At 45.1% G+C, this 15306-nt stretch overlaps 1 protein-coding gene across 2 annotated transcripts in view; it reads right to left on the bottom strand.

Moving 5' to 3' along the window:
* Positions 1–15306, bottom strand: part of RPN2 (ribophorin II) — a 59887-nt gene that overhangs the window by 1800 nt on the left and 42781 nt on the right. Inside the window, exons 11-17 of one of the 2 annotated variants that reach the window (XM_009216164.2) lie at positions 14011–14125; positions 11096–11290; positions 9798–9884; positions 7463–7558; positions 5754–5829; positions 3104–3233; positions 1363–1410 (exon numbers count right to left, since the gene is read on the bottom strand). In XM_009216164.2, the coding sequence (XP_009214428.2) occupies positions 1363–1410; positions 3104–3233; positions 5754–5829; positions 7463–7558; positions 9798–9884; positions 11096–11290; positions 14011–14125 (747 nt within the window). The remainder of the gene's footprint in view (positions 1–1362; positions 1411–3103; positions 3234–5753; positions 5830–7462; positions 7559–9797; positions 9885–11095; positions 11291–14010; positions 14126–15306) is intronic. The other variant, XM_003904776.3, reaches the window with a different exon arrangement.

Below are 15306 nucleotides of genomic sequence, written 5' to 3'. Positions count from 1 at the left end.
AAAATCAAATGGGCATAGCCACAGAATGGGGGTGGGAGAAGGCTGTGACTCTAAAAGGGGCACTGGGGAACTCTTTGGAGTGTGGCAATATCTATATCTTGATTGAGGTGGTGGTTACATGACTACATAGGTTTTTCAGGATTTACAGAATTGTACACTAAAAAGGGTACATTTTTCTGCAGATAAATTATAACTCCATTTAAACCTGGAAAAAACAAACAAAAACAAACAAAACAAATGCAGTTCCCTTCTGTGTTGAGGATAGGTGACCCAGCTTATGCTCACACATCCGTGGAAAGGCTCCAAATCCTATGCTTTTGTTGATCTCTCCTATTTTCAGAGGATTAGAAATTAGATGGTTTTGTGACTTTGGCAGGGAAAGCCATTTCCAAGGCAAAGGATAAAAGAGAACATGACTTGAAAATTCAAATACCTCCCTCCCTTTGTTGGTCTAGGGCAGGGGTCAGCAAACTGTGCCACTCAGGCCAAATCCAGCCCACCACCTGTCTTGATGAATAAAGTTTTGTTGGAACACAGCCACGCCCATTTGTTTATACAGTCTATGGCTGCTTTCACATGACAGTGACAGAGCTGAGTAGTTGGTGCCAAGAGACCATATGGCCAGTTAAGCCTAAAATACTATCTGGCTCTTTACAGAAAACTTTTGCCAGTCCCTGGTCTAGAGGAGCAGATCAATGAAGCATCAGACACTCGCTTTCCTTCCCTCCACTTCCCTCCCATCCTCGGACTGAGATGCAGAAGGAGAATGAGTGGGATTTCACTTCACATTTTAGTCACATGGGGAGCAGCCCTTTTAACATACCCTGAGTGCTAGGAACCTGGATTCTGATGCTAGCTTTGATCTGTGGCCATCAGTCCTTCATAATTTACAGTCTCCCCAAACCACACTCTTTAGCCCAACTAGAGATTGGTGTTACAGAAAAGTCTAGAAACAGTGACAAGGTGTGCCAGGATTTGCCACGGGACCATCATTTAATGAATTTTGGGTTTGTCTTATCCTCATCTCAGCTGTCCTGGAAACAGAGAGAGAGAGGCTTGTCTATAAATAAATAAGTACCCCATGGGATATGAGGGAGAATGAAGTCTTATACAGTCAAAGCCAGGCCAAAGCTGCTCATTGCAAAGTTATCCCATCAGCTGGGCTAATTCAGGAAGCTTTTGCCCTGGTCTAGTCACAACCTCATCTAGCAACTTGAAAAGCAGCCTCAGAATTCAGCTGTGTCATAGGGAGGGGTGGGAAGAGCAAGTGGGCTGAAAACTAGAGAGATAACTGACATGCATGAGGCGGGCAAGACGGGGAAGGGACCCTGCTTCTGGGATGAGTCCATCCTTCATCTTTACCGTAGTGTCCTATATTTTGCCAATCTACTGCTCTGCTCTGCAGCGATCCTGCCAAAGGAAAGAGGGTTTGAGAATCAAGAAAGGACAGCGAGGGGAGAAATCAGCTGAGGAAAGAAATGACAAACACCCAACCAGAGCTTCCATTAGGGTCACCGATTTTTCCAGGGTAGAGTTCATTCTAGGACTGACAAGGAAAGAGTGGGCTTTAAGCTTCTGAACGGAATACATGAGTAGGGGAGAGGGAGGAGTTACTGATCCTTCTGGGATTCTGATAAAAACCATAGTCTCTCTCCCCAGAAAATGCATACAACTTTAGGATTCCAGATTAGGAACTCCTGCTAAGCAGGATGTAAACCAAATGGTTTCTACTCAATTCTCACCTTGATTTTGTTCTTATTTTTTATTTTCACAATTTTTTTTTAGAGACGAGGTCTCACTGTGTTGCCCAGGCTGGTCTCGAACTCCCGAGCTCAAGCGATCCTCCGGCCTTAGCCTTCCAAAGTGCTGGGATTGCAGGCATAAGCCACCGTGCCCGGCAGATTTCATTCTTCTTGAGTGGGCGACTTCCAGAAAAGAGAGAACTTAGCAGAGCACAGTTTTTTGGCTCTCTGGGGGCCCAGGCAGGTGCTGCACGGGAACAGCGTTCTGCTTTGCAAAAACAACTGAGTCCTGGCTCTTTCTCAGGTACAATGCAGAGCCACCAGGAAAAGGCTACTGGAAGGTGGAAAAAATGAACCAGCTGCCACTGCTGGTGCTAAGGGAAGCTCTGGTGGGCCCTGGATTCCTACAGGAAAGCCAAGGAACACGTCTGTGCCGAGTCTCCATGGTGAAATGCTCAGAAAGTTCACAATGGAGACTCGGGCGGAGATGAGACACCTTCTCCCACCCACTGATGGTCTCCCTGAAAAAGCCTCTCTCTGATCCCAGCACCCTAACTGGCAGCCACATTGAGGGTACACTATCGAGTTACATTCTTCCAACAAACGTCCTGGATACAAGAAAGCGGCACATCTGAAAACGATTTCCAGAGGTGAAAGCAATTCTGATCTTTTCTTATTGGCCTTTGCGTGGCTGAAATCACTCAGGTTCTAATAAAGTCAAATCAATGAGAAACACCTTTGTGACATTTAAATTTGCCTCCAATTCTGTTTAGCAAGTCAAGCTGCCAGCAAGCTGCTCACGTCAAGGTCTGTCTGACCACCCGTGTGACTCTAAGGTTGTCTGGGTCCTGGGGAGGCGGAGGCTACTGAGGAGATACTCCTTGCCGGGAGCCTCTGCAAAACCTGCCTCAGCTTCTGTGGGGAATAACACAGACCTCGTGCTTCTGGGACAAGCTCCTGGAGCTGTAAGGGTTACAGAGGAGCAACTCTCTGGGACATGTTGAGGGTGGGAAGGGCAGGGCAGGATTCTCTGTGGCAGCAGAGAATTTTTACAGAGCTAACGAATTAATCTTCTGCCACATCTATGAATGCACTTTCATCTTCATAAAGCAATAATTTTCCTCCCTCATTCTATTGCATTGGGGCATAAATTACTATGGTTGTAATACATTCAAAGCTGACCACTAAGGCCCCTTTTTTGACTTCAAAGTGCTTATGGCTTCTGTATTGGGCTAGGTTAAGGTGCCAGACTTGCCCCTAAGAACACAAATCATTTTGCCACCTACCCTTCAAAGAGCTAGGCTGGTAGAGCTGAGTATTTCTAACCCTACTCTAGATCCCTGGCCCATGTCCAGCCTTACCTCTTGACTGCCTGCTGGGCCAGCATCCGATTGCCAGCCAGAAACGTCACACTGCCCAAGATGGCCAGGTACTTCAAGGTCTGGAACATGTTGAGCTGAGTCCAGTACACATACATGAGCCCCAGCATAGCTGCAAGAAGAGGTGTCATGACATCCAATTAAATGAAACATAATGCTGCCCCAGGGTTGAGGAAAGTTAGGGGCAGCAACTGCTGGATCATGAAAAGGTCTGTAGTCCTACACATTTTTCATTCCTTTGTTTCATTCCTTTGCTCGGATGCCAAAAAGTAGCTAACTCAATATACTAGCCTCTCACCAAGAAATCCAGGGTGGCAGGCACAATGGCTCACACCTGTAATCCCAACATTTTGGGAGGCTGAGGCAGGAGGACTGCTTGAGCTCAGGAGTTCAAGACCATCCTGGGCAAACAGTGAGACCTCATGTCTACTAAAATTCAAAAAATTAGTCAGGCGTAATGGCCCATGTCTATAGTGCCAGCTACTTAGGAGGCTGAGGTAGGAAGATTGCTTGAGCCTGGGAAGTCGAGGATGCAGTGAGCTTGATCACACCACTGTACTTCAGCCTGGGTGACAGAGTGATACCTCATCTCAAAAAAAACAAAAAACAAAAAACAAAAAAACAGGGTTAACAACTGGACTTCAGTGACCTGTGCCATGCTCCTGCTTATACCTATTTCTCTGCTTTTGTTTAAAACTTCTCTGTCATGTTACATTTAGGATTCATTTCATTTTTCAAATTCTTAACAAAAATACACAGGGTATAAACAGGCCGGGTGTGGGAGTCATACCTGTAATCCTAGAACTTTGGGAGGCCGAGGCGGGAGAATCACCTGAGGTCAGGCATTCGAGACCAGCCTGACCAACATGGTGAAACCCCGTCTCTACTAAAAATACAAAATTAGCCAGGTGTGGTGGTGCACGCCTATAATCCCAGATACTTGGGAGGCTGAGGTGGGAGAATTGCCTGAACCCGGGAGGCGGAGGCAGAGGCTGCAGTGAGCCAAGATCGCACCATCGCACTACAGCCTGGGAGAGATAGAGCAAGACTCCATTTCAAAAATAAAAAATAAAAAATAAATTTAAAAAACCAGGATATAAGTAACTGAATAATTTCCTTTTTTATGGGGGAAAAAAAACCCCCAAAAAACCTGTAAGTATAATTTGCCACTGTGACCAGGAAGGAAGCAAGGAGGTCTCAGGAAGAAGGCTGAGTGAAAAGGACTCAGAGCTGGGAACGGAGAGCCCTGGGGTCTGGTCCAGGCCCTGTCCTTACCAGCCGCTTAACTTCTCTGAGCCCAAATTCTCCCAACTTGTCAAAAGGGATCGTAATTCCTGCCCCAGTCACCCTCATCAGGGCTATGATGAGAATCAAATGAGAAAACATGCACAAAAAGCACACCGGCAAGAAAAGCTACAGCTCTCAACAAATTTATATTCAGGTTTTCTTCTCGGTCTGACCCCAGAGGGCTATCATTCATATCCAGGAACTGAGCCAGAGAGAAAGGTCATCCTGTCAGTTTTGCCCAGACAGATGACGGATGAACTACAGCGGGGTTCCCAACCATTTCTGAGGTCACAGACCACTGCACCATAATAATCTGATCAAAGTCACAACTCTCTCTTTCCCCAGAAAAATACAAACATTTGCCTACAATTTCAAGGGACTTATCTACACACCTCTACAGAATCTGTTTACTATGGGCATACAGATAGTGACTCCTGAAAGAGGCAAATAATTTTAAAAATATTAAGGTCAGGCCAGGCGTGGTGGTGGCTCACACCCATAATCCTAGCACTCTGGGAGGCCAAAGGCAGGAAGACTGCTTGAGCCAAGGAGTTCATGACCAGCTCTGAACACAGCAAGACCCCATCTCTACAAAAAATACAAATATTAGCCAAATGTGGTGGCACACGCCTGCAGTCCCAGCTACTCTGGAGGCTGAGGTGGGAGGATGACCTGAGTCTGGGAGGTCGAGGCTCCAGTGAGTGGTGAGTGCACCACTGCACTCCAGCCTAGGTGACAGAGTAAGACCTTGTCTCAGAAAAAAAAAAAAAGAACAAAAAATATTAAAGTCACAGTGAAATGCAAGGCACCCCGATCCAATAGCATCAAAAGCCTCTTAAGTGATTTGTGAATTTACTATCTCGTTATGTTTAGGCTGTTGAAGTCCTCAGGTCTCCAGAGAATGACGCAGGACAGCATATCTGACTGTGGAAAGGACTGTTTTCTATTACTGCACAGAGCCGCCAGCAAATGTGAAGATCGATAGGGTGGGGAAAGATAACCTTTGGAAACTGCATTAATGCTCTTCATCCAGGAAGATTGCTCAATGTAAAGATACGATAAGTGAGTAATCTCTGGAAATAAACAGGGTTATTAACTGAGGGTAAATGGTCTGCCAACAGTGGCACAGTACAACGAAGCCCAGTATAATGACAGCTGTTCTAAGTGATGGACCAAACAGGTTTATCATCATATTAACTGTCCTAAAAGGCCAGGAGGAAAAGGGAAATGTTATGCTATTAAGTCATTATAGTTAATAGGTTGTGGGTCTACTTAACAGGGCTTTTGTGTGGGCAGGCTAAATGTCAGAGGAGGTTAAATGGAATTAGCAGTCTGGGGCACTTACCAGCATGTCCCAGGTGAAATATAATCGTGCTAGGAGCGAAAGTGAAGTTGGAGACATTGGCACCAATCCGGATCCACTGAATGATGGGGAGAAATAAATTTAAAAGGCATTAGAACTTAAAAGGGAGGCAACACAAACCACGCCAATGCTAATCCCATCAACAGCCCCAAGGCTTCAATGTTCATGCATTCTAGAAAGACAGGGAATTCTTCCAAGTGACAACCACCCTATTATAAGCCCTCGGGAAAACTTGTTTCCTTTTTTCTTTAGAAAGGCATTCAGCACCTGCTCTCAAATGGGCTCATGTAACTCAAACCTGAACATCATTTTTAATGATGGCAAACCCTACTGTTTTAAAACAGGTGAGATCATGAAGCTGAAAGGTCAGAAACTGCATTTATAAGGTAACTGACACCCCCATTAAGTTCTCTAAGAATTGGTAAGATAAACCCGCCGGCAGCTGGTGGCATTCATGCTCTTGCTGTTGGTTCCATGTCTTTTGAAATTCTCATCACTCAAATATAAGAACAGGTGCTCATACCCTAGGTCTGGTTTCTGAAAATCTGTAGCAAGGCTTCTAGATTTATCTAGATTTAAACAGTAATTCTTTTATTAAAAGCAACAAATTAATTAGGAACATAGGCAACTTTCCAAAAGTAAGATCTAATGAGTGTTTTCTCAAAATTCTCTGAGCTTTGAGGATATGCATTTATGTTTGTTTATAATTAGAAAAAAGACAAAAAACACAATTGGCTTAAAAAAAAAAAAAATCAAATGGTACTGAAAAGGAGAAAAGGTAAAAGTTACTTCCTCTACATTCTCCAGAATGTCCTCTCCTCAGAGATGACCAACACTAACACATGTCGCCTTTTAAAACTTATTTATTTTTTTTGACAGGGTCTCACTCTGTCACCCAGGTTAGAATGCAGGGCTCACTGCAGCCTCAACTTCCCAGGCTCATGTGATCTTCCCACCTCAGCCCCTCAAGTAGCCGAGACTACAGGCATACGTCACCATTAATTTTTTTTCTTTCTAATTTTCTAATTTTAGTAGAGACAGGGTCTTGCTATGTTGCCCATGCTGAACTCAAACACCTGAGCTCAAGCAAGCCTCCCACCTCGGCCTCCCAAAGTGCTGGGACTACAGGCATGAGCCACCACACCCGGCCACCTTTTAAAACTTTACAGAGGATCATACTAAACACACTACCCTACCCCTTGCCTTTTTCACTCAGTAACACATCTTGGCAATCTTGTCCTATTGGCATATAAATCTATCCATTCTTTGAAAAGCTGCATATTATTCCATCGTATGGACTTTAGGTTGTTTCTGGTTTTCTGCCCCAAGCAGTGCTGAAATGCATAGCCTTTGTGTTGTTTTTTATAGCTACCAGCATCGGGTCTCACTCTGTTCACACTAGATCTCATCTGAACTCTCCTATAGCATCACAGTCCATCCACTTTTGTCATTCCTAGTGGCTGTTAAGTACTTTCTCATGCCCACTTGTTAATGGGGCAGTTTATTTGGCCACTCCTCCACAGTGGGAACTTTTGGTCACTCTAAAATGTCTTAAGCATCAGTTCAGGTCACAGCTGCTGGACCCCTCTGGAGCTTTGCTGAGGCCAAACAACACAGCCTCCTTTGGAAGGAATGCATCTGCTGGGTCTGGCGCCAGACGCATGCTGCCCACGCTAATTACGGCCACTCACCAGAGCGAAGAGCAGAAGCAACGGCGAGAGGATCAGGGCAGTGAATGTATTGGACACCACGGTGGGGGGCCTCTTCTCAGGCTCGCGGAACAGGTGCTGCCGAAAGACAAACCGAGAAGATTTAAGAATGTGCCCTTCCCAGCTGGGGCAGCCATGTATACCAGGGACCAAAGCATCAATGTCAGTCATGAAGAGGATATGCCACCCAGAGGCTATGGCATACTTGGCAACAAGTGGCCGCGTGGCCTTTTGCCTCTTCTCAATGCTCTCTTGATCCCAGAGGTCTCCCTTCCACAGAGACTACATACATCAACCCCAGCTCACTGCTTGGCCAACCGTTTATTCCCCTCAAAGACTCACTGCCATTTAGAGGCCAGAGAATGCAAGCCATCACGTGGCATCTGGCTAGTGCCAAAGAGGGTGCCCAGGTATATAGATGGCTTGAGTGACATGACTGAGGCAGGACTCTGGACTCGCAACGTTTCTGGGTTCCTAGGGTGGCCCTGGCATATGCTGCTGCCCCACTTAATTGGCTAATGGTGGTAACACCATCTCTTTTTAAAAGGTAACAGAGCCTCACTGCAAATCTTTCCAACCATAATTCATCCCTCTCTCCCTGAGCCATGGCTCTAAGGAAGCCCTAAACAAATTTCCCGCTCTCATTTCTTCTTTTTTTTTTTTTTTAAAAGAGACAGGACCTCACTCTGTCACCCAGGCTGAAGTGTAGTAGCACCATCATAGCTTGCTGTAACCTCAAACTCCTGGGCTCAAAAGATTCTCCCGCCTTAGCCTCCCGAGTAGTTGGGACTACGGGTATGCGCCACCACACCCAGCTTAATTTTTAAATTCTCTGTAGAGACAGAGTCTCACTAGGTCTTGAACTCCTGACCTCAAGTGATCCTCCCTCCTTGGCCCTGCAAAGTGGGATTACAGGTGTGAGCCACCATGCCTGGCCCAACTCTGATTTCCAGAGTTAAACCAGAAGGCTGGACAAGCATTCTGATGATATTTCTTGGTTTTATTTTTTTTTTCCCTGAGCAATTCTACATGAATTCTCTTTACAACGCTCACCTAGATAGTGTGACCTAGCAGAGGCAGAAATGGTGTGGGAATCTGGAGACCTCTGTTTAGGCCCAAACTGATATGTATGGCTGTGTGACCAGGAGGGAAGTCGCTGTCCCACTCTTCACCTCAGTTTCCAGCTGGAAAACTGGGGGTGGGGAGGGTCATGACCACCCTGCTAGGCTTGTAAAGATACTCTAAAGACCAAATGAAATAGTGCATTTGATTATGCTTTGTAAGCTGTAACTCATTATGCAAATAGAACTTTTTAAAAAAGATTTTTCCTCCAATGTGTCAACTTGTGCCTGCCTTTTCTGCTTGCCAATGCCCAGCCACTCCAGCTCCATGATGAGGCAGCCCCACTTGAGCCTCCTGTTCCTAAAATTTCACCTCTGCTCTTCTTTGCTGCTGCTGCCATTAAAGGATTTCTAACATTATAGCAGCTGTTGCCACCTACTTCAGCCGGCACCCTTCATCATCATCACAATCACGCCTATCGGTTAGCTGCATTTTACGTTCTTAAATAATGCTGTACCAATATGAAGAGGAGTTTTATAAACAATCCTACTACTCTACCCTTTGGGCACTTGCTTTTTTTAAAGTGGAATGACAACAGGTAGTCTGTTTTTGACACTTCAACATTAATTTGTATGTAGGTTTCCAAGTACAATCATTTCTCAAGATTGCAAAATAGTCCACTGAGTGGATCCACCTCAGTTTCCTTAACCAGTACCCAAATAAAATTATGGTGTTTATTTTGTAAAGGGCTTTAGAAACATTTGAAAGCCTTTCTTTACTCATCTGTTATCAACTTTGATTCTCACAACAGTCCTGTGTGCAGGGCAGGACCAGGCTTCCGTATCCAAGGACTTGCCTAAGAAAGTAGAGCCCTGTTCTCCCAGGTGAGTTTTCCCACCTGTCGCCCCATCAGCCCTGATTTACGCAGGAGCAGGGAGGATAAACGCTAAAACCATCTGCGCTCATAGCTAACAAGCTGTGGTCCGAGGGTTGAACCTGCTGGATGTCAGGAAAACCAGACTCAGGTTCTGATTTCATCTTCCACTTTCTGCTTTCTGGGGGTTAGTCACTGGACTCTTTAAACCTGTTTGCTCAGTTCAAAGATAGGGCTGCCATGTACCCTGCCTAATCCACAGGGTGTGAGGATCAAACTATCAAATATCATAAAACAAGTTAAAGGGAGCAGAGACACAGTCCAGGGCTTTGCTGCCCTCTCTTCTCCCCCATGTTTAGCGGATAACCCCTTGGGATATACCTGAATTTCCTGTTTTGGAGTGAAAAGGTTCTGGGACAAGACAGTCGAGGGAGCTTCTTCCTCAGGGAACTTGATGACCACATCAGCCTAGAAAAATAAGGACAGTCTTTAAAAGCACAGGGGCAGAGAAGTGAGTGAAACTCAATAGATAATATTCTCTGACTCACGTCTAAGACCATAACTGAAAAAAGGTCCAGGCAGTCCCAATCACTTCTGATCCATGAGCTGACAAATTGAGGCAGTAAAAACTTCAAGAACAAAACAAGTATTTGTTCAAAATGCTTTTTACAGCAAGACTTCTAATTTTCTGCTGGTATAGTAGCCCCACAGAGCTGCTTAATACAAAAATCCCAGCTGGTACACAGGCTGTTACAGTTGCAATCAGAAACTGCTTGGTGTCCCTGGGAAGTGTGATTTAGTCACATTTGAAAAAGAGAGAAAGAAATGAGTATGTGCTCTGGTGCAAAAACAGCCTGAAGTCCAGGAGAAGAAAAGAAGTCTTGAATACCATATGAGAAAAGGAGAAAACGCAGCTGCCCCTTTGTCTTGCAAAGTGAGTCAACCACCATTCAAAGCCTGCAATTTGGCCTCTGCCACCTTTCCAAGCTCATCACCTCCCGCTTTTGACAGGAGTCAGGTGCTCTGGCAAAACACAACCGCTCCCATCGCACTGAAAGCACCTTGAGCTTTCTGCAGGCTCTTCCTCAATGATCACCCCACAGCCCCAGATCTGATAAACTCTTGCCATTCTTCAACCCCTTGCTCAAATGCCCTGTCTTGCACGACATTTACTCTCATCACACCAATCCAAAGTGAGGCATGAAGGGAGGCACTATGTAAATGACAACATGCTACACATGGTTATTAGTTAAGCAGTTAGTTGGTTATTAGTTAAAATTGTTATCAGAATTCAGATCTCATCTCTCTATGAGCTATGCCATATCTCAAAGATCTTAACTTTCACATCTATGTAACCCCCATAGTGCCTTGCTATAATATGAACACGGCCTTTCTGTATAACGTTTATAGAAATTCACAGATACTAGCACTCACAAAAGTTTATACTTCCTTCACTCACTTAATATTTATTAAGCACGTACCATGTTGCCAAGCCACATGCATGACCCCAGGACTATTTATGGAGCCCGCACACAGTGCCTCACCTCCCAAGCTTCTTTATCACACTATAGGAGGCACAGGCAAGGCGAAGGTGAAGAGCCCCACGCCCCTGAAAAGGAGCCACCAGTGCCTGGGGCACAGCCACTGTCACCTGAGTCGGGGTACATTCAGGCACATACCACATTCCAGAGGATTGGGTTCTTCAAAGTAGCATCTCCAATGATTAAGTAGAGAGTGTAGGTGCCAGAGGCAGAGTCAAATTCGATCTTTCTTTCAGAGGTATCCAGTTCAAACTTGTACACGTTCTTGTTGTCTGGCTCGGCAACAAACACCACTTCCTGGCCAGTCTTCTGGTTATGGAGTCGGACGAATGTCTAGATGGAAGAATAATCCAACCTTTCATCTGAAAATTTCAAAATTCTCCCTGGGCCTAACATTGAATCCACCGGGCAGCAGACAGTTAGCTCTCTGTCACAGTGAGAGCTCTCAGATCTGCCAGACCTGCCCCAGAGAGTAGAAGGAGTGGCCATGCCACCCTAGTTCCTAGCTCAGAGATGACTTTTTGCTGGTACAAGGAAGTAAATTTAACTTACGGGTCCAGCCAATTCTCGACTAGTCGGAGGCTGAGTGCCCAGTTTGCGGATGATTTAAGCCCTTTGCTATCGCTGCAATTTCTTTTTCCCGCCAGCCTTTTGGTCACTTTGCTGCCCAATTAACTGCTTCACCAGAGGGTGAAAAGAAGGGAAATGAGGTGGAACTGTAAGAGGTCCATTTTCAATTTCCTAGTGCCTCCAGCTAAAGATTTAGTGAGGAGGCTTGGGTATTGATAGTAAGGCAGAGTCCTAATCAAGCAGGGCAACCCAGTTTCATGGAGAGCGCCTCAGCTTGGAAGACAGACAGATTTGCTTCCACTACTTACTAGCTGAGCAAGTTACTTAACCTCCTTGTGCTTTGATTTCTTCAACTTTACAGCACAGAAATTAACTTCCAGATGTAGCATATCTGTGTGAAGATTTGCAATACTGTATGCTGAGCATTAGTGCAGGGAATGCTTTATGCTAGCTAGTCAACAAATAGTGGTTAACAGCAATACGATGGTAATGAGTCTAATCATTTTATCTCCCCTAATGGCACAAGAAAAAAAGGTATCTGCACATTAGAACTGGACCAAAACTTGATAACCACCCAGAGCTTTTCTTTCAGGTGTTTCAAAATAAAGAATTCAACAAGGCAGGTAGGTTTACAGATCCAATTTACAGATCATAAGGCACAAGCATTAAATGAGTTGGCATGGTGACAGAGCCAGCACTGCATCTACAGAAAATACACATTTCATTTGTTAATCTATACCTGAACAACAAAGAAACACCACCAAAGCATTTAGGGAAAGGGGCCCAGACACATGAAGCATCCCAACTATAGCAATTAGTCTTGGCCAGGAATGGAATGGGGAGTCCAGACGCCAGATCTCCTTCAGGTTCATCCCCAAAATGCCACCTCCACCTGGAAGGTCTCTAAGCCATGATTCTACAACAGAATTTTGGATGACACAAGTATTCAGTGAAAGTTACACTTCCTCACTAATTCTCCCTGCTCTAATCTGATCCTACCATTTAGTCTTCTAATTTCTTCTCTTTGTACTACTCTTCCTTCCCTTGTGCTATTTGGCCGGCAAATGTCATTCTGGTAAGAAGCTGGGAAATGGTAAGGGGCCAAAGTACTCAAAGGTCAGTTAGGTTTGGCTAAGGGCCCTAATCAAGCTGTCTGGAGTTTGGGAGTAGGGAGGAGAGAGGAGCAGAGGACTCCCGGGACTGTGGCAATAGAGGAACGTGCTCCTGGGGCACAAGTTCAACAGCTGCAGCTGCAAGAAACAGAAAGCAAGAAGGTTCCCAAGTAAATCCAGTTGCCTCTGAGGTCTGCCCTGAAGCTGCCTCAAGGCAACAACTCTGCTGGTCCTTGCTAAAGCATCGGTACAGGGTACCCCATACCAAACTAGGTACCTCATTTTTGTCTTTCAGTATTCAAAGTATTTATCTGAACCTTCCTTCACATAACACTAAAGGCAGGTTACTCTCCATCAAGGGGGATGATAGGTAGTGTGGGAGTGGGGATGTCTGATTGGACATGGGGCCATATTAGGTTCTCGGGGGAAAGAGTGTATGGTTCGAAAATCTTTTAAATAATAATTTTCATTACTCTATGAAAAAAAAAAGCCTATTGCTTTCATAACACAAAGTAGGCACAAGTTAAAAGGGCTATTCTTCAGAGTCCCACAAATACAAAATCTGCTTTGGCCAGAATAAAAAAAAAGCTTTGGGTCTTCTTTCGAAATTATTTCAGTATATTCCCTTATTTATTTATACATACATACATACATACATACCTATATACATACATACATACATACATACGAGGTCTCACCATATTGCCCAAACTGGTCTCCAACTCCTGGACACAAGTGATCCTCCCACCTCAGCCTCCAAAGTGTTGGGATTACAGGCGTGAGCCACCATGCCTGGCCAGTATATTCCCTTTTTTAAATCAGAAAGAAAAAGCCTCAGGATGGATGCTGTAGCTCAGGCTTATAATCCCACCACTTTGGGAGGCTGAGGCAGGCGGATCACCTGAGGTCAGGAGATGGAGAACAGCCTGGCCAACATGGTGAAACCCTGTCTCTGCTAAAAATACAAAAATTAGCTGGGCATAGTAATGCATGCCTGTAGTCCCAGCTACTCGGGAGGCTGAGGTTGCAGTGAGCTGAGATCACACCACTGCACTCCATGCTGGGTGACAGAGCGAGACTCTGTCTGAGGGAGGGAGGAAGGAAGGACCTTAATTAAGTGCAAATCTGCTTAAGTACCTCTCCTCAATACCAGCTAATTTTTTAGAAAGAAGCGTGTATCCCAGGTGAAGGATTACAACCAGTAAAAGGGTGAGAGTGTCACATGGGAGAACCTGATGGACTGTCAGGGTTCGGTCAAGATCTGAAAGCAGGAACGTGGAATTCTCTCTAGTCCATGTTACAGACCACATTGTAAATGCTAGTATCCATTCACATTTCAGGTTAAGAGAACTGTCTAGACGTCTTCCTGACCTGGTGAGGAGTGAGTTCAGCACCAGTGTTCACATCTACCAGCTGGAAGAACAAGGCAAAGTTCTGGTGGCTGTCTGCGATGAATGTGCCCTTGGCTTTGGCTGGGTACGTCACCCTGAAAGAGGCATATAGAGTCAGTCTTCAGAGAGGATCAGTATATCTCTGAGAACAGGCGGAAAATACATACTTCACTGCATTGCCTAATCCTCCCTCTCCCATAGTAACACTTCTGTTGTGGACAGACGGATGTGGAGAACTGTCTGCAGCCTGGGGGCAAATTGGACTGATAAAGCCTGGACTGAGAAAAGTGCAGAATAAACTTCCAACAGGATCTGGGGAAATGCTGTGTGCAGATGCTTGTACCTCTGAGCTTTCAATTCAAGGACCTAAGGCTCTCAACTCCACCAAAGTCAGGCACCAGCGGAGCTCACGTGTGGCTTCTGCAGGCACACAGGAGAGCCGAGCTGGCAGAACCACAAGGAGAAATTATCACAGGATTGATGCCAGCAGCACACGTGAGCAAGGTAGACAGACAAGACAGGTAGGAGACACAAAGGAAAGAAGGGTACTTTCAGCTTTGCCTTTTTTTAATGCCAAATTTTTTTCCTGGACACTGTTTCAATTTACTTTTCTGCCCTGAAACTGGGTTTTAAAAAGTCATTTTCCCAACAGGCAGACTTGATGAGGAAAACTTCTTTTCACAGCTATCTCCTGGGATTTTAGGGTAAGATGGCCGGGGGATAAACCAGCCAAATGGTTATAGAGCTCAAACCTGGCTTTATTTTATACTCATATTTTATATTTACTTGTAAGTAAGACCAACTCTTCATCTATGCAGAGAATTAAACAGCAAAGTGCTCGCACAGACATTACTTCAGTGGATTCTCAAACAGTGCTCTTATCTCCAATATCACTACAAAAATAGCCAAGCCAGAGACACAAAGGCCAACTCTACGTGATTTAAAAGGAACAGCTGCTTGACTTCTAGCCTCTGGCTAACATCCCATTTTCAAAGAGCCTTAAGGGTTCACCCTATTGTCTTCTGGCCTCTATAGCTACCCTAGTTGAGTAAAGTTGGGGTCTGGACTATACCCAGAGATCTGGATCCCCGCTACGCCAGTAAGGATCTGGGGGAGGGCTGATGAGCAGGCTTCGTACAGCATTCTGGCCCAACTCTGATCAATTGTTAGTGTCTACTTAGAAGATTATGTTTAAAAAAAAAGATTCTGAGGCTGTGTCTGAGTTTGGTGGGAGCAAATGCTCTATGACTTCTTAGTACTGCCTCCATGGACTTGG

The sequence above is a fragment of the Papio anubis genome, chromosome 16 (assembly GCF_008728515.1).
Source record: "Papio anubis isolate 15944 chromosome 16, Panubis1.0, whole genome shotgun sequence".
NCBI lineage: Eukaryota > Metazoa > Chordata > Mammalia > Primates > Cercopithecidae > Papio > Papio anubis.
The sequence above is the reverse complement of the archived record's forward strand: the minus strand, read 5'-3'. Positions and strand labels throughout refer to the sequence as shown.